The sequence below is a fragment of the Macrotis lagotis genome, chromosome 5 (genome assembly GCF_037893015.1).
Source record: "Macrotis lagotis isolate mMagLag1 chromosome 5, bilby.v1.9.chrom.fasta, whole genome shotgun sequence".
In the NCBI taxonomy this organism is placed as follows: Eukaryota; Metazoa; Chordata; class Mammalia; order Peramelemorphia; family Peramelidae; genus Macrotis; species Macrotis lagotis.
Window position 1 is genome coordinate 147,867,975 of NC_133662.1, and position 27,965 is coordinate 147,895,939.

A 27,965-nucleotide genomic window follows, 5' to 3' on the forward strand; every position below is an offset into this window, starting at 1 on the left:
TGCAATAAAAATAGTAATTTATTCAGGGACCTCAAAGATATAGAATCAAATAGAGACTAAACAATGAAATCTTAAAAATAACAAGTGGGTCTCTAGTTCGAGGGAACTTCCAGTGAGGCCATATGGTAAAAAAAAGAAGGAGCCTCAAATACTGATTCTGGCTCTTATCACAAAATGTTCAAACTTGTCACTCGACTTACAGGACCCTCAGTTTTCTTACCTATATAACCAAGGGCTTGGACTAATAATTCTTTTAGTTTCTTTTAATTTCTGAAATTCCACAAGCCTTCTCTAAGCACCAAGCAGCAAAAGACCAAAGGGCTTTTGAGTTTTTAACTCATTTTATGTAACAGAATCCTGATGTACTAAATGACATAGTAGGTAAAAGAAGAAAAATAAACAAAATGACAATCATTGAGAGAAATACAGTCAAAGGAAGAAATGGAACAAGTGCACTGCTATAGGTGCCTCAATGAGCTAGGTTAGCTCTGGAAGAGTTGAAAACAGACTTAATTTTGGGGGAGTCAAAAGCAACTTGATAGGATAGCTCTGGGGACTGATCTTTGACTTACAGCAGAAGGGTATTGTGTGAACTAGATAATTCAGTGGCAACTACTCATCAACAGGGAGTTCTGTCATCAATTATCTTACATTGTCTCCTGTGTACATAATTTTGTTGCGAGTATACTGTATGAGATGGGGAGAGTTTCCTTTGACTACCTAAAATTAAAAGTATGATCGGTAGTTGAAATTTTGGTTTCCTGGCACACAGGATAATTTACAAATATTACACTGATCTAAACATTCTTATTAATGATGTATAATTGATTAACCATATAATTAGATGCCATTTTAAAAAAATATCATCTGAAATGTCCTGATTGGACTTGTACTATCTTAGTTATTTTTGATTTTCCTTAGTCTCACATAGCCCTGAAAACTGATCTAAATAGTTTACATTAGAAGTATATGGCAGAGATTAAAAGATAAAAGAACTAAATTAGTTAAATGAGTTATTTCACTCAGTTAAAAAAAATTGACTTATTTGCTTTAATGATTATCCATTTAATGCTTTTAGTAATATTTAAAACCACAAAGCTGGAAATAGGTTTGAATGATAATATTAAAATGTTCTCTCAGATATTTTATTCTATTAACTGAATGACTGGAAGTCCAGCAATATAGTTAACTAAATATAAACTCAGATAAATGATAATACATTCACATTCATGAACTGAGTTAACATCCAAGGTGCTAAAGAGTTATTCACATAAATTGTGTGAATTATAGATAGATATTAAAGCTGTATCTTCATTCAGCATATGTTCTATATTTAGGATGGTTAAAGTACTGTACAAAGAGAATCAAGTCCAAATTGATTTTACAGAGGAGGAAATGGAAGTCTAGAGGCATGAAATAATTTGTTCAATATCATAAGAGTGTGGTCTTGAAATCATGGGTTTCAACTCAAAATCCAGACATAGTATCACTCAAATTGAACTTGCTACCTCCTTTAAGTAAAACCTGAAGAGTCAACTTTTAGGAAATGCAAAATGTCAAATTTGCTTTGGTTTAGCTGAATGCTATAAAATTTCCATGAATGGTTCTGAAGGTCGATAACCAATCAAAGATTCTTTATCATTGGTGTCTGTAAGCATATCTACAGATACTACTAGAACATGAGGTTTATCATAGCCAGAAGATATATTCTTCCATGGAGTGATGTCTTGAGTGTCTGTCCTTGTTTCAGGGTCACTTTGGGGAGGCTCTATGATGCTACATGATTCCACAAGTCTTGTCTCAGAATCATCTATAGGAAGGCAAGAGTTTGAAATGAGACTGCCAGATTCAGCTTGATTGCTGTTAGAATGAAAATAACTCTCTTTCAGCATTGTACTCTGATGACTATCAGAGGTCATTTCAGTCACATTTTCTTCAGTAGTTTTTTCTTCTGTCATGCTTGATATTTCTTGGAAGTGCTCTGATTTTTCTTTATTATCTTCAAAATTAATGCTGGTTTTTTCCTCACTTTCTGGGACTGCCAAGTATGATGATGTTTCAACAACAGAAATACATTTTGGTTCAGAATTTATCACTAAAATGTTGTGTGGATGAACAGTTCTTACCACAGAGATCTAAAAGAAAAAAAAGTATGTTAGATGAAAACAAATTCAAGAATCTGGTTCACAAATTAGGCAGAGTGATCGAAGGGCAATGAAATAAGATCAACTCAAATCACAGTCAATTTCTTACTTTAATATAAACTATGAGTGATATAAAAGTGAACATTTTACTTTTGTTATTCAGAATCATATTCATTATCATCAACTATTCAAATCATCATAGACATTAAATCCTGTAAATTATATCGTTTTTACAATCTAATCATATACTTACTTCGTGCTGCTTCATAGAGCAGAGTTCTGGAAGAGAATCTTAAGATCTAGAGGGACTAGATTAGGCTAAGTCTTTTGACCTGGCTCGGTCCTTGCTTGATAAATCACTTACTCCTAAAGTGGTCTTATGGTGCTTTCAAACCACTAATTGGGTTTATAATTCCCACAATAATGCACAGAGTCTCAAACTCTAGGTCTACCAAAATTGCTACATTTCATTCTATCAAACACATGAGGAAAAGTAAGGAACAAAATTATTATAAACTTCAAGTTTCATATACATTAGAGTTATTGGAAAAAATATTTAAATTTAAATGAGTTACCAATGATTTGGGCAAATTGAAGTTCTTTCTCTGAAACATCTTTCTCTTCCAGACCAAGTAAGGTATGAGTACTGCACATAGTACAAAGGCAATGCATATAAAAATAATGAGGAAAAGCATAGAAGAATCTAAAAAGAGAAAAAAAATAACCAAGATTCACATGAAGACAACACAGTCATAACAATTTTTAAAGTTATTTCTTGATTTCTTGATACTACCTTGCAATAGTGAAGAAAAACCCAGAGATGGGAAGAGTCCTGCATTCTAATTTTTATCACTAATAATGGGGACCTTGGGCAAATTAGTTCCCTACTCTTGATTTCATTGAGGAAAAAGGATTAAAACAAAAATTTATCCCCCTGCCACATTACATGTAAAAACAATTTTGAACATTGATTTTAAAAAAAATTTGAGTTCCATATTTTCTCTCTCCCTCCCTTAACAGTCCTCTCCCTAAGATGAAAAGTAATTTGATACAAGCTATACATGTGTAATCATGCAAAACATACTTGAAAGAAAAGAAAGACCCAAAATAAAAAAATAAAAACCATGAAAAAATAAAGTGTAAATTAGTATGCTTTGATCTGCTTTCAGGCTCTATCAGTTCTTTTGCTGGAGGTGGATAGTAATTTTCAATCCTTCTGAATTGTCTTAGATCACTGTACTTCTGAGAATAGCTAAGTCTTTCAGTTGATCATTGCACAATATTATTGATTGATACTGTGTATAATCTTTTCCTGGTTTTTCTCACTTCACTTTGCATCAGTTATTCTGAAATCAGACTGTGTGTCATTTCTTGTAGCAGAGTAGTATTCTATTACAATCACACACCACAACTTGTTTAGCCATTCTCCAATTAATAAAAATTTATTCAGTTTCCAATTCTTTGCCAATTCAAAAGAAACTACTAATAAATACTTTTGTACATGTAAGTCCATTCCTTCCCTTGTAAAAAAAAAATTCACCAGGGGCAACTACGTGGCACAGTGGATACAACACTGGCCCTGGAGTCAGGAGGACCTAAGTTCAAATTCAACCTCAGACATTTAATGATTATCTGTGTGACCTCGGGCAAGTCACTTAACCCCACTGCCCCCCATCCCCCCCACCAATTTCACCAGTTAGTAGTGAAGGGTATGCAGTTTTATATAGCCTTTTTCATATAGTTCCAAATTGCTCTTCAGAATGGTTGGATCAGTGGCCCAATTTTCCCACATTCCCTCCAACACATCAATTTCCTTCTCTGTCATTAGTCAATCTGATAGGTGTCAGGTGGTATACTTCTTGTTTTAATTTGCATTTCTCTAACCAAAAATTATTTAGAATATTTTTTAATCTGACTATAGACAAGTTTCATTTCTTCATCTGAAAACTGCCTGTTCATATCCTTTGAACATTTATCAATTGGGGAATGACTTATATTCTTATAAATTTGATTTATTTGAGAAATGAAGTCTTTATTAGAGACCCCAGCTATAAAAATTATTTCCCAGCTTTCTGTCTTCCTTCTAATCCTGGTTGCATTGGTTTTATTTTGTAAACCTTTTTAAATTTTACAATCAAAATTATCCATTTTACATCTAGTAATATTCTATTGTATAGTCACAAATTTTTCTCTTTTTCATACATCACATAAATTAATCTCCTTATGGTATCATATTTTATGCTTAAACCATACCATTTTGACCTTATCTTGGTATATGGTATAATAGATCTATATCTAGTTCATGTTATATTGTAAGGAAGATTTCAAATGCTTTGGGCTACAATTCTAAGGCAGAATTTTATTCTTCATGGAGGATTCATAAAAGGACACAGGCAAGAATTACACAGCCTTACAGGGTAGAAGGGTTGCAATCTGCATTGGAGGAAGAGAATCCATGCTAAAAAAAAATTAAAGATTCATATTAAGGCATTCAATGAAAATTTATTAGGCATAATATATGAAATTTTGGCAGTTTATATATTTTCCCATTTTAAAACACTGAATTATAATTTATGTTGTGTATTTTTAAATTAGGTAAAAAATTCTCTATTTTATAGCAATTTTAAAACGATCTGTTACTAATTAAACTGATGATAAATCTCTGACAGACTTATAGATAAAGTTTGAAGTGTCTGAAAAAATATAAGAGCCTTATTAGCAGAAGACTTTAAGCCTTCAGTTTGGCACTTTTTTCTAAAGAAATCCCCCAATACAGTACTTTTTTCTTGAGAAATGCAGTTAAATCAGGTTTTCCATATTTCATAGTCTGAAGGACATTTTTTTTTGTATTCTGAGTTCCTCCCTGAGATAAAATTATTCAACTGTTAAGCATGTCAAAGTAGTGTTTATCTAAATTCCAAATTAGAACACACCCTCAAAACCCTTCTTTGTTAGTCACAATACTTGGGATTACTGTTATGTTCTTTGAAGAGTAATAAAACATTACCTTTTCCTTCATCTTCTTTTTCTTCTTCTTCTCCATTAGGTGAAGTAATACAGAGTTCTTTTGATTTCTCATACTTAATTTCCCAAACTTGAGAGTTCTGAAAAGTTCCTTGAGCAGTAACACAATATGTAGAATTAAATGACACTATTGGCATAATTAATTGGCACTGAGTGTCATTGCAAGAATAAACAGACTTCTCCTTAATGATCTGTAAGTTATTAAAATGAACAAACAAAACATTAAAAATGTTAACAATTGTCACTTCAATCTATAAAGAACATGTTCATGCTAAGTACTTATTTACTAATTCTGAATAATTTAAATAATTCAGTTTGTCAATGACAAAGTTGGAAGGAACTGAGAACTAATTGCAAAATCATGATGCAATATACAAAGGTGGTAATGATGTGCTACTGAGTGCTCAGTTAAGTACCAAGACTGTTTTGTGTGACCCCATGGGCTAAGAGTAATATTTACATTTTTCAGTACAATAAAACTTTAGGCTTTTTGGTAACATTCTAGTCAGGATAACACTGAATCACTAGCAACTATCATGAGTCTAGTCATTCAATCAGTCCTAAATCTATCCATTGTTTTATTTAGTCAGTAACTTGATATTTTTAGAATGAGTTACATTATCAAATGTTAACTAAAACTTTGTACACTCTATCTACAGAATCCTTTTCACTACTGGTTGGATAGCCTCAAAAAAAAAAGTAAAGTGAATTTGACATCAATCAATCAATAAACACCTAGAGGTCAGGTAAAGGGGACACAAGTACAAAGGATGAAACAGTTTCTACTAGAGGGAATTTACATTCTACCGGGAGAGACAAAAATACAGAGAGCTCTCAAGAGTACAGTCCAAAAGCCCTCAATGGAGAGATATTTTTAGGTAATATGAATTTGTCTGTGGACATGGGGGAGGGAGAGAAACAGGGATGAGGTCTCATGTCTGAGGAGAGAAGTGAGAGCAGCAGGAGAAGGAACACATAGGGGCTGGGGTCAATCGTGTGGGGACCAAGAGGAATCAAGAGGAAGAACATGTGGGAGCAGACACAGAGGGGTCAGATATAGATAGGAGAGGACAGGTGACATGCGGGGCTAGAGACAGACATGTAATACCCAAGCACAGACAGATTGAAGATAGACATACAGAGGCCAGACATGAAGGTAGAGAGATGGAGTTGAGCAAAAGTCTACTCTTTCAGTAAGAGTTCAAGCTAAGTCCACAGTCTGTACACCTCTCAGAGGATTTTTTGGGGCTGGGGGTTGGAGAGTAGGAGGCCACAAAGGGAGAGAGAGAGAATGAGAGCATTGTGTTATCCAGTCAGGTTAATAGTTTTTTTTTTTTTTTTTTTTTTGCTTTTACTTGGAATTATATGCACATGTTGCGTGGGGAGTCTTTGCAAGGAAAAAAAGACCACTTCTTTCCAAAAGACTGAGAGGGTGACATAAGGTGATTTTGAAATAAAGTGAATGGGAAGAGCCCAACACAAATAATGTCTTCAATTCCTCACTGAACAAAGAGCAAGGTCCTTTCTTAGTGGAGAGAAGGGAGAAAAGGGAAGCACAAGAAGCTTCTTGATGAAGACCTTTTTGTTCATTGTAATCATTACTTCCATTTCTGAATAATCATTTATTTAATGATCAATTTCATAATTTTCCCAGGAATTGAAGTCAAGCTTACTATAGGGTCTGTATATAAAGTCTAAAGATATTTCCTTAAAAAAATTTTACCTTTCTTTGGCCTTGGAGTACCATCCTATTTCCATAATTTTTCAGTTATTACTAAAAGTATCACAACAATCTCATCTGTCAGTTCTTTTAATAACTGAAGATATAAATTCTCTGAACCAAGGTTCTTAAGGGCAACAATATCAAAGGGCAACAATGTGCTCTCCTACTATTTTAGGTTTCAACTCCCTGTCAACCATTGTTTTCAGTCATTTCTAATGCAAAGGTAAAATTATTTTCGTTGGCAGTGAAATAGAAGTGAACATTTCTGACTTTTTTTCCTGGGGTCAGTACATCTCATGTACCTCAAATGGAATGATTCCCTTTTCACTGATGATGAAAATAAATTATTAGAGAAATTCTAGAAAATTTGTTCTTTATGCCACTGCTGTCAGCTACCTCTCTGAATGCTTATCAGGTATGTTGGAGTGGGAGTTCTTTTAAGGTTTGAGTTAGAGTTACACACTGGCTGTCCTGATATCCCTTCTAGTTCTCAAATATTGAGATCTGAGTTTTATGTCACACTTTATATTTTACTTTCACTTTTGTTTTACACTTTTTCTAAAGCAGCCATACTAAATCTTCTCTCATTATAGGGTCACAGGGATCATAGATTTAGAAGTTAGAAGTGATTTTAGAGTTATCTAGCCTAACTTTCTCACTTGTACAGGTGAGGAAAATAAAACCCAGAGAGGTCAGATGACTTGCCCAAGGTCATATGTAATGGTCCACTACTTTACATAAGATTGTGTGCTTTTTTTTCTTTGCAAGGCAAACAGGGTTAAGTGGCTTGCCCAAGGCCACACAGCTAGGTAATTATTAAGTGTCTGAGACTGGATTTGAACCCAGGTACTCCTGACTCCAGGGCCGGCCACTATGCCACCTAGCCGCCCCCATAAGATTGTGTTTTAAGGCAATATTGTCCTGGGTTACCATTTCCCTCTGTGTAGCAAAGTGTTCAAATGCTTACTGACTAAACCATCTTCTAGGAATTTTTGATCTTTCTTCATATGACAATTATTTCACATCAGTTAAATTTTTATAAGAAATGGTTATATTTAAAGCTAAAATATTATCTGTGGGTACACAGCTAATGGGGCAAAGTAAAAACTTCATTGAACTTCATTAATTTATAAGTTGATGTTGAGTAATTCAAATATAACCTCCCTTTCACAATATTCACACCTTCTATACCTCATTTCCTGCTTCTATATGCAGAAAGTCAGAATAGTTTTGTTACTCTTATACTATTTACAACTTATACTACAAATTATTTCTAACTTGAAAAATGCAGAACATACCATACTCTCATTTATCTTCAAATATACATTGTAATAGAATATGCTGCAGTCAGGATCATAGTCATCAATATCATAATAATCACACACAGTCCCTTTCACTTCTCCTTTAACGATTATTAAAGGATGGTATAAATCAATGATAAGGTGGTGATTTTTCTCTTGAATCTTCAGTTTAGGAGGTCCTGTTTTTCCTGAAACAAACAGTAATATTATTTTAGACACACCAGCTTAATACAATATATTAAATATTTAATAAGCAACTACTGTGTATCAGCATTGGGTATACAAGTAAGAAAAACTCCCTTCCCTCAAGGAAATTACAATCTAATAGAGGAAGACAATACATTAAAGCAAGTTGGAAGGGAGAAGGGGATTCAAAGCAAGGGGATCATGTTCTAGGGAACTGAAATTAAATGAAGCTGGGGATGAAAAGTTAGTTGAAAAGTCCAGATCTCAGTCCACTATAAAGAAAAGGTGGAAGGAATATAGTCCCAACCTTGGCCAAGTAATATAATACTTGGATCATAAGGGAAAGATTTTTTTTTTACATCATCCTATATCAGAAAGAACTTAACTTTCATTTGAGATCTAACATTTAACAAAATTCACATGGTAAATTTATTATGCAATTTAATTCCCTTTCACTCTTTGTATAGAAAAGCTGACTGACCACGATCATCACTTAAATGATGACTTGGTAAACTGACCTTCAACCTGTATTTGGATTCACAAACTTGTTTCTTGAGACTATCATACTAGGAAGTTTAGGAATCCTTGACCAATTAAAAAACAAACTCAAACCCAAACACATAATCTTAGCATTAAAAGGAAATGCAAAAGTCATCCAGAACTCCTTCCTGAGCGGGGAATATCCCTCTGCAATATCCCTGACAAATAGCCGTTACACAGCCTCTGCTTGAGGACTTTCAGGAAGAGATTAAAAAAGCCCCTGAACCATCCAAACCCATTCATCCCATTTTAGATATTTCTGCTTTTTTCTCATAGTGAGTTGAACTCCAACTGATTACAAATTTTATCTAGTGCTCCTTTACCTCTTCTCTCAGCCTCCTCCAAGCAGAGGAAGCCTAAAGTCTCTTCCATGTGAAGTCAGGAAGGGGCTTTGCTTTTTTTCCTATCACCAGGCCCAGTTAACTGGCATATCATAAAAACTGGTCATTTATACACTCCCAATCTTTACAAACTACTTTAATTGTGGAGCTGTGTTAATTTAACAACAATTTTTTTTTAACAATAGTGACATAATATTGATTAGGTCCACTACCCAGTGCCTGACATATCCTAGCTGTTTTTATAGTTCTGTTTATAAGCTTATCATTACAATATTACACATTTAATAATAATAACAAAGTAGACAACAATGAGGACAATGATAGCTACCTCTTAGCACTTAGCTAACTGCTTTACTAAGAGTATGTCACTGACATCACATCACCATTACCTTCACTGAGGCAAACAGAGGTTAAGTGCAGAATCCTTGCCCACAGTCACAAGGCAGTAAATATCTAAGGCTGGATCTGAATTCGGGGCCTGTGGATTCCAGATCCAGGATTTTATCAACACTTTCTTCTGATGCCTCTAATACAGAATTCATCAGTATTAAATACTAAGATTAAATAGAAGATACCATCTTTTATTTTTCTTTCAGTAATTTTATTTCCTAGCGATCCAATGTCATATAAGTTGGAAAGAGACTACAAGACATCTAAATCCCTTGTTTTGCACTTAAAGAAATTAAAGACCAGAAAGGTTAAGAGATCTCATAAATAGTAGGTAGCAGATTTCTCTTTATTCACTAATTTTTTTTGCCAATAACAATCTAGGCTGTCAAAGGAATTTCTGGCTCATGGTCAATTTATCTACCAAGAAACTATTATAGCTTCTTTCTTTTCTACTTTGCTAGTCTACCAATTATTGCCTTTTAAGTACAAGACATATTCAGCTATCAGTTCAGTGAATTTCTTTTTTTCTAAATCTAGTAAAAGGAAACCAAATTATAGTAATAAGGGAAAAATAAATTAGAACAGAACAACAGAACTGAATTACAAAGTATTTTTCCAAGAAGTATAACTTCATTCCTCGAAATGCCACATATTCAATTACAAATTAAAATTAAATGGGTACAATAAATAGGACATAATTATATTAAATAACAATATTTCAGAGAAAACTATTCTTTTGCTCAACTGTTCACCTAACATTTTCTCCCTTTTGGATAAGCTCAATAGCTCCATAAATAGAAGCCCTCCCATCACTCCTCTCCAGATGACACAACCAACCTTGCTCTCAGCCGGGAGTCACTATCCAAAAGAGGAAACCCCATGGAACAGGGGACCATCTCCCCACAAATTGCTGACCAATTGTCACCAATGGGGCAGGTCAGCCAGTTGAGCTGAAGGAGCAACATATCATGAAAGATAGGAGGTGCCATGGATCAGGTAGATCAGATGACTCCCTCTAAAACTCCAGTAAAGACTAAGTAGGACTCAGAATCCAAGAGACCTAAGAATTATAGTACACTTCAGACCAGGACTATTTCTAGTCCAATCCTTTCAGCCATCATTAAAATGTGCAATCTCTGTAGAGAAGGAGTTTACCATTCTCACCATTCCCACCATCCAACAGTCAACTACTACTGATGGGCAGGTAAGCCTAAAGTCCCAGGAAAAGTCATGGAACATCATTCTCTGAGTCTCTTCTGATTCCCAAATCCAGCACTCTTGTTATTTAGTTAAGTTTCTGAAAGGTTGTTTGGATTCTTGTCTTCTTTCAAGACAGCAATGATTCCAGAAGAACAATCCATTTGGAACCATAATCTGCTACAGTTCCTGTCTCCTCAAAGAGTCACAGTTACTGGAGATTGAGAAAATAAAAGTCCTGAACAGTGTCAAATAGTTCAACATCAACATGTCAATTAAAGAAATTGATGTGGCTTTCATCCAAAGAAATGACATTTTGATGTTCTTTCAGGAAGCCTCAAAGTGTCTCTTCTATGGATTAAAAACTATTATTTATTTCTGAACAATTTGACAGTGTTTCAATATTTAACATGTATATAACCAATGACATAGCTTACAAATAAAGGAAAAGCTAAATGAAAGAACTACATAGTAATAATGAAGGGGATCTCAAATCATCCCATATACTCCTAGAAAAATCTTAACAACAAAAACACTTGAAGAAAAAAAATGGCATGCAGAGAATTTTAAATAAATTAAAAATATAATAGCAGTATGTGTGTGTGTGTGGGGGGGGTACAGTGGATACAGCACAGACTCTGGAGTCAGGAGAACCTGAGTTCAAATTTGACCTCAGGCACTAACAGTTACCTATCTGTGTGACTTTGGGCAAGTCACTTAACCCCACTGCCTTGCAACCCCCCCCATACACACACACACACACACACACACACACACACATGTGTGTGTGTGTGTGTGTGTGTGTGTGTGTGTGTGTGTAAATGTATGTATATAAAAACAACAGACTTCTGGCAATTATTGAAAGGAAAAAAGAAGTATACATACTTTATAGCTGAATATGATTCCTTAAGAAAAACTGATTATATCTTAGGACTTAAAAATCTTAAAAAAAATACAAAGTGTTAGATCAAAGAACAAATCATATTGTGGTATATAAATGCAAAGTACAATTCTGAATAGCAATCAAAAATCTACATCACTGTTTTTAGAAAGATCATGTCTATCAAATGTCCTTTGGCTCTACTGATTATCCTTTCAAAATATACTCCCTGATCACTATTCCTCCTTGTGTTGACATCTCTCATTGAGAAGTAAGCTCTTTCAGAGTCTGAAAGGTCCTTTTTACATATGAATCTTCATCATTTAGCTACTGTCTAATAGAGGATAGGTGCTTAATAAATCACTTTTTTTTTATTCATTCATAAACATACAAAAACATTCAGAAGTCTCCAACGTCAAGAAATGTTATGTTTACACACATTACTCACCATCCCGATATATGAGAAATGGTTTAGATTCTGCATAGGTAGATTCTTTTTGTCCAATGGTAGCTTTAACTCTGGCCCAGTAATAGATACGAGGTCTTATAATATGGCCAAATATGTTACAAGAGTGGTGAGAAATATTGGTGCAGACTTCACTCCACTCATCATCTCTGAAAAGGAAAATAAGGCAACCTGGCATAGTCAGCATATAAACATACCCAAATAATAGCATTAGAAGAGACAACCTCAGCAAGGGAGGAGCTGAAAAGCACTCAAAGCTGAATTCTATTAAACCTATTGAAGGTTTTAAGATAGTATCTAATCAAAGCTATAACTATAAGTGCTTCTAATGCTCACATATAGAACAGGAGTATCTTCCTCATCATTATTCATTAGTTCCATGAAAAAAAAAACCTTTAGTTGAAACAGGATTGGTGGGAGGCAGTGAATACCTCAGGAAGCTTGTTATGAATAATGAATGGCTTCTTGAGGGCTTCTGAGAGGTGGGGAAAGGTAGCAAAGGGTCAGGGTCAAAGGAGAGCCCAGGCCTGGACACTGACAGAGGGGGCTGAAAACTTTAGGGAGTAACATTAAGAGGAGAGACTGTAGATCCCCCAGATAGTGCTGGGAAGAACACAGGGAATGGAATAAGAGAGGGGCTTCTGCTAAGGAATTATTTCTATTAATGCAGACTGTTATCTCCTCTGCAACTTGGGGGCTGAGAGGGCTGCTTAGAGTACAGGTGTCAAATGTTTGGTCCAGGCAAAACTCAAGAGCCAGATTCAAATGTAATTGGGAAATGTTTAACAAAATAAATAAAAATACAACTTAACACAGATAATGTTTGTGATTTTCTATGTCACTAAGTGACAGACATTGAGATATTAATTAAAAAATCTTAATAAAACAATACTACTCACCCATATTCCATTAGTTGCACTGTGAAAGTAGGAGTCTCAGACATTATCTGGTAATTCCAAATTACTTCAGGATTCAAATTATAAGATTTTATTTCAACATTAGTTGGTGTAGGCACTGCAAGAGATTCAGATATTTTAAATGAAAATGGTCAGAAACTAATAATTAGCAAAATTAACAGTAACTTTAGAAGCAGACAATAGTAACTTTAGAAGATTTTATATTTGGGACTTAAATAATCTGTATAAAATAATTCTCATTTATATTAAAACTCAGATCTTTATCAAAGGATAATTCTTAATTCCACATAATGATTTATAATTATGAGTCTAGTAACAATCTGAACTAATTAACTTGATATTTTTAATATTTGAAGCAATATATTTATGAAACCAACAAACCAGCAGGAGATCATATATTTAGAACTGAAAGTAACTGTAGTGGTCATGTAAAAACAGATCTTGAAAATTCCCCAAATACTATCCCTAAAATTATTATGTTACCAAATAATTACAATCTTTAGTATAAGAGAGTGGGTCATATGTAAATCAGTCCAGACTATAAGCTCAGAGTGTCACGGCAATCATAAGCAAAAGTAATTAATAGAAGAATAGAGTCTAAGAATGTGAAGCCTGATGGTACCATGCTTACCTGTTCTAGTGAGATCACATCTAGAACCATGTTATCAATTCTAGGGTACTATATTTTAGAAGGGTCAATGATAAAATGGAGTTTTCTCATCTAGATAAAAGTGACCAGGATAATGAGGGAACTTAAAACTGTATCATAGGAGAATTCTAGAAATTCCAGGATAAACATTCCTAGTAAGGGGAATATGGTTTTGGTCTAATAGTTGAAGGATTATTATTCAGGAGGATTGACATTCTTCATTTGTAAAATTATAGCATTTTTTTCTAGATAATTCCATTTTTTTGCATTATATGATTCTAGTCTGCATTTTAATATTGTCATATATATTAATTTGTATGGGAAAATGAGATCTCAATATAGGCAAGGTCCTTTATCTCTCCACTTAGTCAACCAACAAATTTTGCACGTTCTAAACCTTTCCTGCACATCTCAAACTGTAAGTCCATACCCTTCCACATAAACTTTTTTTTTTTTGGTAAATAGTATTTCATTTTTTCTAATTACAAGATAGCATTTCAACATTTATTTTTTTAAAGATTTTAAGTTCCAAATTCTTCTTCTTACCATCCTTTCTTCCCCTCTTTCCCAAGATGGCAAGTATTCTGATATAGGTTATAAATGTACATTCATGAAAACATATTTTCACATTAGTCATATAGTGAAAGAAACTGAGCAAAAGGGAAAAAGCCAAAATAATCCAAAAAAAGTGAAAATAACATGCTTCAATCTGAATTCAGATTCCACAGTTCTGATCTCTGGATGTAGAGAGCATTTTTTGTCATGATCTTTTGGAATGATCTTGGATCATTGTATTGCTGAGAAGAGCTAAGTATTACTATGTACAATGTTCTCCTGGTTCTGCTCAACTCATTCAGCATCAATTCATGTAAATCTTTCCATCACCTAAACTTTATGAGACCCCTTCTTGGTGTTCTCTCTCCCTTGGAGTGGTGGAAAAATGGACTGGAAATTCTAAGTCTTGGCTTCTAAGTTCTAGTTCTGCTACTATATACCACCTAACTATTGTGACCTTACCTAAGTCCCTTATTATGATATTATGATCTTAGTTTCTTGAATAAGATCTCTCACAGGTCAATTAGAAAGCAAATAATTTCTATAGTTTTAGTTCTGTCCCAGTCAATTCTTTTGGCTATTTTATTCTTTCTAATAGAGTCCACTGATTCCATTTCATCTGTCCTCTTTGTCGCTCAAATTTATGTGATTTTGTTCATAATCTGTATTCACACAGGGTGAAGCAGAGATAGGAACCATTTCCTTTTCTGGTCTCAATTTAGACCTATGCAGGTCTTATGATGAGTGAAAGCTGCTTAATTAATAAATGAAAAAAATTATTAAATGTTTACCATGTAGCAGGAACTCCACTAAGTTTTTTTTTTTTTTTTGCAAGGCAAATGGGGTTAAGTGGCTTGCTCAAGGCCACACAGCTAGGTAATTAAGTTTTGTAGATAAAAAGAGAGACTATCTTGACCTCAAGAAGTTTAATTGTAATAAAGGGAGACAACATATATGAGAGAATGGTGACCAGGAAGGATGGTAAGTAGAGTCAAAAGGGCAACCAATTGACAGTCTTTCCTGAAGGAATGGTAAGCACTGGTCCACTATTCCTAGACCAAGAAGTGATAGGGAGGGAGTATGTCAAGAAGGAGGTAGCTGGACTCAGCGGGCTTAGTTATCTCTAACCATGTTCATCACTCTAAGGCAGTAAATGGGAGGGGGAAGCTGCTATATCTCAATTCACCAGGAGACTGCATGAAGAGAAAGGTGCTAGGGCTGGCTAGACAGAAACCTCATTCAAAAGCACATTTTGAGTCAATAAATAGGAATAATAAATGCTAAATATACTACAGAAATTAAATTAATTACATTTTAAAAAATTAAAACAATGAAAATGCAAAGAACAATTTTCCACAAAAAAAGACACATTAAGCTTCACCTATCAACCACAGAGGTTTTCTGATGAGTAACAACATTCAGGGTGTGGGGGAAAAAGTGGCTGCTGTGGTTTATCTGTAAATTTTTTTTTTAAAGAGAGGAGACATATTTCAATGATTATAAAAGCAAGTTACATGTAGCTAATCATGCTGATTCAGGTCACTTACAATCTATATACACTTCCTGAAATAATTTACAATAATATTCTCCACTTAAAAGTCTGGTCAAAATGACCTGCCTGCTGTTCCCTGAACTCAACTGTGCATTTTCATAATTTTGTACAGCCTAATAAACCTATACTACACTACACTCTCTTTTCTGCCCCATAGAAAGCTTAGCTTTCTTCAAGCCTCCAATTATTTTCTATCTTTTTGATACAGTGAATAAAGTATTGGACTTGGATTAGTTAGACCTGAGTTCAAATCCAACTTTTTATATTCACTACATGTGCAACCCTAGACAAATCCCTTAATCTCACTGGAAACTGGTTCCCTTATCCATGAAATAGGACTAATAGAGCTTTTCTCAGAGATTTGAAAATCTTAGAGTAATAGATTACAATGTAAAATGCATATAAAAGTGAGCAATTACTATTATTAAAATTACAAGTCATCTTTCCTGATTCCACAACTTACTAGTGCTTTTATCCAGTCTTGAATTGCATCATTTTTGTGATTAAATGCTGCACTTTCCATCCTATGAAAATATAAACTACTTGAGCAAAGGAACTCTAGCCTTGGCAACATTCTTTGCATTATTTATCCATACCCTAGTTTAACCACCAATTCCTAGTTTCTATTAAGTATGTTACATAAAATATTTTCTCACAATAAGATACAAAAAAAAATGGCAAAAAAGTAGCTGAAGTGACACCAGAGGACTATCTGCATTGGTCAAGGCACTGGGGAACAAATTCCTAAGATACTTAAAAGATGAAAGAATAAGAACAGCTTGAGGGGAAAAAAAAATCTTTCACCTCTTTATTACCAAACTAGAGAGCTGAGAAAGTCTCCACTACTAAATCAAATTCCTACTTTCTTATTTCCAAAAAAAACTTTATGAGAATGATCAATTCATGTTGAGGGCATCTTTAATAAAGCTATACAAAACAGTCAGGCTTTGAAAATTACATTCTAACCAATGACAGTTCATAGTCATTTGACTGTCTGAAAGCTGTAGAAGAACAAACTTCTGCTGTATTTGTTTCAGTTAAGCTGTGTTGGGTGGAGAACAGTCAAGCCCTCCCATAAAAAATTCAGCAAACATCTGAAAATCATCCCCAAATGACTAATGTTTTTCCTGATACCAATTTGGGGATTTTGTGGCAAAGATAATGCCACTTTCTTTTTCAGTATACTAGGTAGTGCAGTGGATAGAGCTCTGACCTTGTATTCAGGAGGACTGGAGTTCAAATAGACACTTGCCACTTAGTAGCTGTGTGACCTTGGGCAAATCACTTAACCTTGACTGCCTCACATACAGAACCATCTCCAGTTGTCCTGATTCATATCTGGCCCCTGGATCCAGATGGCTCTGGAGGAGAAAGTGAAGTGAGGCTGGTGACTTAGTACAGTTACACCCCCCCCCCCCCGCCACTCCAATTCAACTGCTTGTCATGGCAGCACCTCCCTGATAATGGTCTTCTTCAAAAATGAAGGACAAACATTATTATAGTGAGGAGAGTGAGGTAAGTAGGGTTAAATCCAGAGTCACACAGATACTAAGTGTCTGAAACCAGATCTGAATTCAGGAAAATAAGTCTTTCTGACTCTAGTCTGGCTGCTGAGTCACTGAACTACCTAGCTAATCTCCCAAAAGACAAATAAGGAAATTGAAAAAGATGAGGAAGTAATCTACTCTATTTAGTTCAGAACTATACATAAAAACTGTTAGAAGATACAAAGTCAGAAGTTGTGTAAGGAAAAGGATCATGCCAAGGAAAGCAGAATGATTCCAGAAACTGGGCAGAAAACTAGTGGACAGAAGGGAATTGGATGAAGTTAGGGAAGGGAGGGAGATAAGTCAGCTGGAGTCCATTGATCATCTCATCTGAATAGGGTCCTTCTAAGCCAGTACTCCTTCTAATAATCAGGTGCCTGAAGGAAAGTTCCTAATTGGGCCTTTCAGGACAGAAATGGGACACAGAATCAGCTCTCATAAGGAGGAGAAAGGGACTGGCATTGGTATGGTGGAACACACATCTCTGCTACCAGGGGACTTATTATTATTATTAATCATAATAATAGTAATAATAGTTATTAATAATCATTAGATTATAAATTCCTTGAGGGAAGGCACTATCTTTTGTCCCAGTGCTTAGAACAACACCTAGCATATAGTAGGCTCTTTTATTGATTAACTGATACTGGAAAGTGGATTGCTTGAGCTCAGGAGTTCTGAACCACAGGAGGGCTAAAGTCAATTAGGTGCCAACACTAATAAGTACGGTGCCATAGCAGCACATGGTGAAGTCCCTCAAAAAAGGAAACCAACTGGCTCCCTCAGGAGGGGAAAACCATGTCAGGATGGACAAATGGAGATCAACTCTTCTGGGCCAAAAAAGTGCCATCTTCACCAACAGTCTGGTACAGTGAATAAAGTATTGGACAAAAGATGGAGGGCACATGATTATATGGACTGGTGAGTGAGAGCTGTGAGCTCCAGGAGGAAATGGGCACCTCGGGTGCTAAGCACCAGTTGAGGAAGGGGAGAAAACTGTGCAGGATGTTTGATATCTTACTAGGACTCTTGGCTGAAGAATGTGCAAAGAGAAGGAAAAAAAGAGACTAGTGAAGATCTGAGCCCACAGGAGACCCCCAGGAAAAAGAGACAGGACTCAAAGACAGAGGCAGAAGGGGGAGATTCACACCATCCAGACCTGTGGCAGAATTTGGACCATGGAGGAGGGTAAGATCTAATAAGGCCGATTGAATCAGGGAAAGGTATAAGAGATCATGTAAGAGCCCAAGAACTGAGGTTGAAATTACAAATAAACAGAAGAAGTCAAACACAAGGAAAAACAGAACCCACCAAGGTTTAAGGCAAGTCCAAGCAATAAACCTAGAAGACTGAAACCCCATAACAATTGTAAGCCCTATAACAATTGGGGGGGGGGGAGGAAAATGACCTGGCCTACAAGAGTACAGGAGAAATGAAGCATGAGATAAAATAATGTAATTAGAAAAGACAGTTTGGAAAGAAAAAAATCTGAAAGGAGCATAACTTAGAACAAATGATGGAAAGCATTCCTGACAAGATAAAAGGTAAGGAAAGAAAAGGAAATGCAAACACAGGAAGAAAGAGGAACTCAAGAGTACATAAATCCATGTGAACAAATAGACAAGGGCTAAATAAATAATTAAGTGTTTAATATTGTAATGAAGTATGGAGGAAAACTACATATGGAAGAATATAACCATCTAAACAAGGACAAATAGGTCTTGCTTGAATTGGATCAGGGATGATTGATATTAAGTGGGGAAAAAAATCTTTACAGTTAGATTTCTCTGATAACTATCTCAATTCTAAGATAAATAAGGAATGAATTTAAATTTATCTAATTAGAAAAAGAGCCATTCCCTAATTGATATATGGTCTAAGGTTGGGATAGCTAAGTAGCTCAGTGAACAAAGGGGCCTGGAGTCAGAAAGACCTGAGTTCAAATCTGCCATCAGACACTTCCTAGCAATGTGACCCTGGCCAAATTTGCCTTAATCCACTGATGAAGGAAATAACAAACTACTCTAATATCTTTACCAGAAAAACACTTTGACCCACTGTGGTCCAGAGAGTCATGATGAGATGGGTATGGTTAAACATAAGTATATGAGCAGGTAGTTCATGAGAGAAGATACTCTGGCTATTCTATCATTAAAAAAATGTTCCAAAGACTACTAATAGAGAAATATAAATTAAAGAGAGATTCTATCTCACTCTTCAAACTGGATGACAATAAAGGAAATTAAAACTGTTAGGTGGGGCTTGGAGAAAATGGCACACTGATACACTATTGATAGACCTGTGAATAGTACAACCATTCTCAAAAGCATTTTGGAATTATACACAAAAGTTTGCTAAGCAATAACCTTTGACCCAGTTATATCTCTACTGGGCCCATACTCAAAGATATTAAAGAGAATAAAAGATCTTTTGTGTAAAAAATACTTAAAATGGTTCTTTTCTTGATGGCAAAAAAGCACTAAGAGAGATGCTCAACAATTGAATGGCTGAGTAAACTGTAGAACATGAACGTGATGGAGTAGCATGAGCAAATAGATGACTTTATAAACTAATGAAGAAAGAAATAAACAAAACCAAGAGAACAAATTATACAATAATAAAACATTAAAAGAAAATGATTTTGAAACCTTTCCAAACAATGATCAATACAGTGATCATTCATGATTTCAGGAAACTACAATGGAACATGCTAATATTCAGAGGGAGATGACTATTAGAGAGACCTGTTTTGCCTGAGTCTTCATATTTATAACAAATATTCTTTTGTTTTTTAATAGATATGGTTTGGGATGAGACATTATTAAAAGAGAGAAAAGATGTTGCATATGTGAAATGTTGCATGGTATCTCATGAAATGAACCCATAAATATACATAAGTAAAGAATAATATCAATAAAACAGATTCAAAAAAGGATTTTGGATAAAAATACAGTTTGGTGTAGAAAAAAATTCAAAGGAATATAGATAGAAAAAGGAAAGGGGAAAGCAGGGAAGAGAAATGAACAAAATAAACTTCAATTTTGAAAGGATTGATTTTAAGGTGTAATGAAGAAAAAGCAAAGGTGTAAAATAGAGATTGCAATTTGGGTAAGGACTTTTTAAAAAAAATCCTTTGATTACAGAACTTCTGGTAGTGATCAGATACCTTCTTTCTCCACTTCCTTCTTTGTAAAGAAGGCAGCAGGAAGAAAAAGTATTAAGAAGTTATGATGGAAGGGACAATAATTAACAATCATAACAATGAACATGAATAAGTCAACTTAACCATAAAACTGAGCAGTTTAGCAGAATGTATTAGAAATCAGAATTTTAATTAATATAGTTTATGAGAAATACACTTCAAATAATTATACAGGTTAAAACAAGTGGTTATAGCAGAATTCAAACTGCTTTAAGTGAATCCAAAAATCAGTAATCATTGCCAGACAAAGTGGTTAAAAATGATACACTAGACATTCTATAGTATGCCTAATGGTATAATGAAATATTTATTCTTTAAATATATGCAAGGTATAGCACTTAAATAATTAAAGGAAAAGTTAGTCCAGTTACAATAATAAAATAAAATTATAATTAACCTAATTAGTTTGCATATTTAGTGTCATACCAAAGGTCCAAAAAGGTTACTTTATGGAACTAGAATTTTGTTATCAAAGAGAATATCAAGAGAATTAATGAAAAATATTATATAAATAAATAAAATTAGACCAACATGAACTTGCAATGGAGTCCAAATAAAGTTTTTTTTTTTTTTTAGGTTTTTGCAAGGCAATGGGGTTAAGTGGCTTGCCCAAGGCCACACAGCTAGACAATTAGTGTCTGAGGCCAGATTTGAACTCAGGTATTCCTGACTCCGGGGCCAGTGCCCTGTCTACTGCACCACCTAGCCACCCCTAAAGAAGGCAGTTCTATAGAAGTTGTTTGTATGAGAGCATACCATTTTGTTGACTATGTCAAGTTCTAGAACACTAGAAGCCTCTTTAAATGAGATCCATAATCTACCCCAAAGTTCCAAGTATCAACGTAGGAGAACAGGATGAATAGTCTTTTGGTAAGAATCCTATTGTAATGTATACATTCATTTTTTATTAAGGTTCAAATAATGTATTCTTGAATTTTACACGTCATTGAAGTATATCTTGGTTCAGTAGAGAATAATTAGTATAGTTGATGGCCCTCAAAGCAGTTTAAATCCTGTCTTGGTCACTCAGGAATAGTATGATCCTACAGAAGTTACTTAACCTCGTTTTGTCTCAACTTTTTCATCTTCACAAATAGGGGTTACTAATATAATTTTTATGAAGAACAAATGAGATAATGCTTGTAAATCACTTTGCAATCTAGAAGTGCTACATAAACACAAGCTAATCTTATTCTTATTAGGCTCTTAATTTTTATTGTAATGTTATATAAATGTATATTTATATATAATGTTTAAAATGTTTAAGATGGGATGTTTAAGGATGTATAAGAATGGGAGCTAGGCACTGAAGCTAAACTGAGGTAGAGGCAATAAATGACAAAAGATTAGGGACAGAGAAGAAACAAAGGGGAAGAGGACAGGAGTTACATACAATGAAAAGTTAACCATGGTGTGTCCATACGAAAGGATATAAATGCTGTATCCCAGAAGTCAATTAATTAGACTAAAATTACTGGTATATTTTAGGAGAAACTTTTGAGTATGTCAACTATGCTTTTAAAAGAGGAGAAATGATTGGTTATTAAAAAACATCTGTTGAAGTCACAAATAATAAAAAACAAGAGGTACTGTCAGATCAATTTTGGAAAAAATTCTCATGTTAGTGAAGGAATATTTAAAATTTCAGGTTATAAAGTAACTTAATTTAGGGACCAACTAGCAGCTCGGTCCCTCACTTCCTAGTTCCAGGTTAGGATTATAACAGTTAATACCAAGAAGGCTAGGCAGGGATCAAACCTTGACCAGGATCAGAAATCTCCCATCCATTATTTAACCTATGTTGTGCATGTAAAATACAGAGAAAAAATTTTAAAATCAAATACTTCTACAAACTATCTCCTCAAAAAATACCTTAAAATTTCTTTTGGAATTTCCAATCAGGATAACTTGCAGAAAAGCTATTTGGCAAATGAATGACCCACAGTTCTTGCTTTACTTAAATGGATGCTTCCTTCCAAAGATCTCTACATACAGAGATTTTTACATAGAGAGTAGGAGGCAGGAAGGGGGCCAAGAACCCATGGAGGGAGAAGGTGAGGACTAGCACAGATAGAAGAGGGAGGGATCCAGGGACAGAAAGAGGATTCCAGCACTGAAGAGAAGAGCAAGGTGGGTGAGCAAGGTGGGCTCCCATCCAGCTGCTCTCTCCAGATCTTTCTTCTGCTTTTACTTGGAGCTTTTTTTTTGGTTTGTTTTAAAGGTGTTTGGGGGTTGTTTTTTTTTTTCTTTTTGATGGAGGGTGGGTGGGTGGGAGGCTGTACCTCTCTAACTGACAGGCAAGAACAAAGCAAGCAAGCAAGCAAAGTACTGTAAAGTTAACATAGGTGGTTTTTTTTTGGAAATGCAGATTTCTTTCACAATTCTTTACATAAAGTTGAATTTGTGAAATGTGAATTTATATAAAGTGAGAACTGTCTATATATTCTATACAAAGTACAATCTCAAGTTACCTAGAGATGAACATTCTAGACCCAGAAGGAACAAGGGAATGAAGGGTGGGGAACAGAATAAAAAAGTCTTTCATAAGTGACCAATAGACCTTGCTCAGCCAAGAAGCAGAAAATGCACTGAGAAATACCAATCAGAGAGGCAGCATGGTATAGTGGGTAGGGCAACAGAACTGGTAGTCAGGAAGACCACATTTCAACCCAGTCTCAGACACTACTTGTGAGATCCTAAGCAAATCACTTCCCTTCTCTTTTATGCATTCACAGAATTCTATGGGCTTAACTATCTTCGTAAGGAGAACTTCACAGACCAATACATACAGAACTACATAGTTGTATTTAACTATTTCATATTTGTAGTTGTTCTCTTTATATTTATTTTGTCATTAAGTCATTTTGGTTGTGTTGATTCTTCATGATCCCATCTGGATTTTATTTTTTGGCAAAAATACTGGAGTGGTTTGTCATTTCCTACTCCAACTCATTTTGTAGATGAGGAACTGAGGCAAACAAAATTAAATGACTTACACAGGATCACGCTGTTAAGTGTCTGAGGTCAAATTTGAATTTAGGCCTATAAATATTCCTGATTCCAATCCCAGAGCTCTATGCATTTTACTACTACCTACCCTTTGTAGTTATTATTTATACATATATGTTAGTTACATAAAAGCCTTCATAAATGTTAGCCATTGTCATTAAAAGTACATATGCTTACTTTGTTTAGGGAATGATATTTAGTCATGACTATAGTATAACAGTTTTTTGGGGGGGGAGGGGGTGGGAATGAGGTGTGAAAAATTTAAATTATTATTATTTTGAGGATAGTTGTTTTAATGTAACAAAAGTCATCCCAACATTAATGATATGAAAGAGGTATAATGAGCTTCTTGGTTAATAAATTCATTAAGTTTTCTGATGTTGGTACAAAATTAACCTGGAATTATATGAAAATAAATTATTTAAAATGCACAATGTGACTGAAACCTTTGTAAGGTATAAAGAATATACCAAACAATCCCTTATGCAGAAAAATTACTAAATGTATCCTAGCAAGAATCTATCCTATTTGCAGCCAAATTTCACTGCTATTTATACACTGTGCCTCTTGGACATATGCTTCTCTTGTTATTTAATTATTCAAATGTATGGTCAGTTCTGTGGTAAACCCTCTATAATTGTGGTTTGGTTTTACTTTTAAAGAACTAAAGGGTAGAGCACATATAGTCTTTCAAGTTAATACAAAGGATCTTTGCAGGGAAAAAAAAGTGAAATCAAAACAAAACTCAGCAAAATACACCATCAAATAAGTGTTAAAACAGAGTGGTAATCTGAACAAAAACAAAATTCAAAGAAAAAATTTAGAAAGCAAATTTTAAAATATTTTCCAGGGGAGAAGAATGTACTATGAACAAAAGAAGATAAGTCCAAAGAGATGGGAGAGGAAAAGAAGTCTAGTAAAAAAATATGGGTCTAATAAACGAGTCACAGAATAGAGGAAATAGTACTTGATTCTGGAGGCTACTTACAGTAAACTTTACAAACTAAAAATGCAGCCACTAGGCGCCACTAGTACACAAAACACAACCACTCCCCTCCATTTCATGTCTGCTATAGACAAGGATGGTCATACCCTTGATCTTTTCATGTTTCATAGGAATGCTACTTCTTTAAAAAAAAAAAAAACAACACCACCACCACCAAATTTTAAATTCTTTTAAAAATAAATTTTTATTGATCACTAATTTTTATATTGCCAAGATTTTCCCCTGTATCTTTCTTTACCCATCAAAAGTTTTAAAAAACAGACTTTAAAAAACATCCCCATTCAGGTTCAGGGACCACCTGAAATCTGTCATCAGTTCCTAATTTAAGACTTTCCTTCATAATGTCCAACACTCTGGATACATAAGTCAGTACCCAATATCCCCTGGGCATACAGCCTCTGAGGAGGTTTAAACACAGTAGCAGAGTCTTGAAGTAAAGGAAAAGAGGATGGGTAATAGCATTGGAGTTTGACTATCTAGCTCCTTGTCAACTCAATTCATTTCACCAGACTTATATAACAGAAAACACAATGGAGAGAATGGAGCTAACCACTGAATTCTGGTTTTTGCAGCTTTCTATCTTTTGAGATTGACAAGAACCTACTATGTGAAGGACACCATGCTATACCCCAAGGAAATTACAAAGAAGAATAAGACATGATGATTCCATCTGTCAAGGACAGGGTAAAGTGGAGAGATAATCACAGAGCTAAAGCAATGGAAGATGTCACTGATTGCTAGGATCAAGATCATTTCAATTCTTTAGGCTGTGTGGTGATCCATAGCCCCTAGATATTCCTATTCATGTCTATACTCCAACTCTTCTTGGAAATACAACTCCCATAAATGGAAGAGATAATGAAATTATACTAAACAGGTCATTTGCAAACCTTTGGGGACAATTATTATGTGATGTACTGTTATTATTGGGAATAGAATTAGAGCTATGATTTCACAATAAAGCTTCCAGGAAGGAAACTCCCTCTATTTTTCTCTGTACCCTACAATCTTAGAGTTGCTTGAGGACTTAGAATTTAAGTGACTACCCAAAATCATGTAATCAAAATGTATCAGTGGCACGATTTGAACCCAAACCTTCCTGATTGATCTATCCACCATAACATGCTACCTGTGTCATTATTATTAATAAATATCAAAGTAATAATAAATTTTTAAATTATTAGTTTTTATATAGTCTACATTTTCCTGTTTCTTTGTTCTTCCCTAAAGATCAATCATGAAGAATTTTTAAAAATGAGGGAAAGAAATGTTTTATAAGAATTAACAAAATTAATCAGAACATTAAAAAAAAATCTGACATGTGAAATGGATGCCCTTCCTTTTGCAAAGGAACTATGCTGACTGGGGTCCACAATAAATTTGTTATTTTCAACTAGGTTGGCAGTATATCAAGGCAATCCTATTTCTCTCTAATTTGATCTCTCTCTCACCCCAGCTGCTCTTACAAATCACTGCCCTCTTCAAGTCTTCTCTAGAACTCCCTCCCACTATCCTGAGTAATCTTGTATGCAGTGTACTAAGGACAGTCTATATGTTGCACAACAAGTTCCCCCTTCCTGTCATCATCCCCATTTCTACCTTTTACTCCAATCAGAAACTTGCCCCCATTAAGACTGTAAAATCCTCAAGAGCAGGTATTTGACTGGCTCAGAGAAGGAGCTTAATGACTCTTTACTGGATTGTTTTTTCTAACTTGACAACATTTTTGCACATTTGTCCTCCTATGCACTCACAGGCACAACTTGTTCTGGGTCTCATTATCTTTTTCTAGCATTTTTCAGTTCCATCTAACTCTTTGTGACCACATTTGGATTTTCTTGGCAAAGATTCTGGAGAGTTTGCCATTTCCTTCTCCAGGTTACTTTGCAGATGAAGAACTGAGGCAAAAAAAAAAGTTGTGACATATACGCACTAGTAAGGCCACTTCTGAACTCAGCTTCTCCTGACTCCAAGTTTGGTGCTCCATTCACTGTACTACCTCACTGTCCCACCTATATAATTCTCTTATTATCATCATAGAGATGATACATTTTATACAAGTATATAAATAACTATGTATTGCTTGTTTTAAACACAAGATTTCCTACTCCTCCCATCTGAGATGGTACATTTTATATACATATATGTATATAAATAACTATGTATTGCTTATTTTAACTACAAGACTTCCTACTCCTGTCTGAGATGATACATTTTATATAAATATATTTCTACAAATAACTATGTATTGCTTGTTTTCACTACAAGATTCCCTACTCTTCCCCTCTGAAGACTTTTAGCTTTAAAAGGAAGCTAGTCACCTTTTAGATGATTCTACTCACCCAATGTCCCGGGTCTCCCATCTGGGAAAGAGTAAAAGTGACAATGCAAATCACAGCACAGGGAGGAAGAGAGAAAAGAAGGAGCAGGGAGAGAAAAGCTTCAGACGGGAGGCCCACCCCCTTCTTGGCTTCTTGGAAGCAAGACAGCACAGAATAGTTTTATTTATTTGTTTGTTTGTTTGTTTTTAGTTTTTTTTGCGAGGCGATGGGGTCAAGCGGCGTGCCCAAGGCCACACAGAATTTATTAAAAAAAAATATATCTGAAGCATCTCTCCTCAGCAAATCAAAAAAATCGGAATCCGAAAATATAAACTAAAATAAGAAATCATAAAACCATAAACGCATACTTCAGAATGGTCCCGGGGCTCCAGTCTCCGGGGGACAGCCTCCTCCGGCCCTGGCCGCGGGAGCCGCCTCAGGGCCGAACTTTCGGGGCGCCCTCTCCCCTCCCGGGCCCCCGCCCTCGTGCCCCCCGCGGGGCGCCGCAGCGCGCGGCCGGGCTGGGGAAGCCCAGCCTCCACGCAGGACTCCCCGGGTGCGGGGGCCCCGGCCACACCCCGAGCCCCGCAGCCTACCTCGGGCAGCCGCGGCCTCCGGGCTCCAGCTCCCGCGCAGGGAGGCGCCGACGAGGAGCAGGCGGAGGAGCAGGCGGGGGCCCATGCCGCCTCGGCCTCCCCGCGGGGCTCGGTCCGGCCGCGGGCTTCCCCCGCTGAGGCTCCTCGGCACAAACCACCCACCCGGGCCGCGGAGCCGCGCGCGTCATTTCCGGCCGCTTGCGGATTGGCGTGGATCCTGGAGGAGGTGGCGGGGGGCCCCCTCCCCGCCCCCACATAGAGTCCTCCCCCGGCGCCCCGCGGCCCGGGCCCGAAGCGGGGAAGCGGCCCCTCCGCCTCCCGCCGGCCTCCCCCGCCGCGGCCCGCGCACCCCCCAACCGCGAGCAGGCGGGTCCCCAGCGCGCCGGGGGCGCGGGCAGCCTGGTCCCAGCCCATGGGTC

General features: G+C 35.8%; 1 protein-coding gene across 3 annotated transcripts; it reads right to left on the reverse strand.

Annotated features, from left to right (window-relative positions):
* Window positions 1-27,696, reverse strand: LOC141488010 (interferon gamma receptor 1-like). 3 transcript variants are annotated; one of them, XM_074187677.1, is made up of 7 exons: window positions 27,547-27,696; window positions 13,092-13,206; window positions 12,175-12,341; window positions 8,190-8,380; window positions 5,152-5,359; window positions 2,720-2,847; window positions 1-2,135 (listed from the first exon to the last, which is right to left on the reverse strand). In XM_074187677.1, exons 1-7 carry the CDS (start codon window positions 27,629-27,631, stop codon window positions 1,584-1,586), a joined length of 1,446 nt encoding a protein of 481 aa, XP_074043778.1. In that variant the 5' UTR covers window positions 27,632-27,696; the 3' UTR covers window positions 1-1,583. The 3 variants fall into 3 exon arrangements, with proteins under 3 accessions (XP_074043778.1, XP_074043779.1, XP_074043780.1); XM_074187678.1 differs by lacking the exon at window positions 27,547-27,696 and adding an exon at window positions 27,319-27,385; XM_074187679.1 differs by lacking the exon at window positions 27,547-27,696 and adding an exon at window positions 17,079-17,252.
* Window positions 27,697-27,965: the final 269 nt, after the last annotated feature.

Bases quoted from the DNA above. Each gene is read 5' to 3' on its own strand.
- LOC141488010 (XM_074187677.1), bottom strand. From the start codon at position 27,631: ATGGGCCCCCGCCTGCTCCTCCGCCTGCTCCTCGTCGGCGCCTCCCTG. The intron at 13,207-27,546 runs GTAGGCTGCGGG...AATCTCTTGCAG, and splicing joins GGAGGCCGCGGCTGCCCGAG to TGCCTACACCAACTAATGTT. The intron at 12,342-13,091 runs GTGAGTAGTATT...TTTCCTTTTCAG, and splicing joins GTGCAACTAATGGAATATGG to AGATGATGAGTGGAGTGAAG.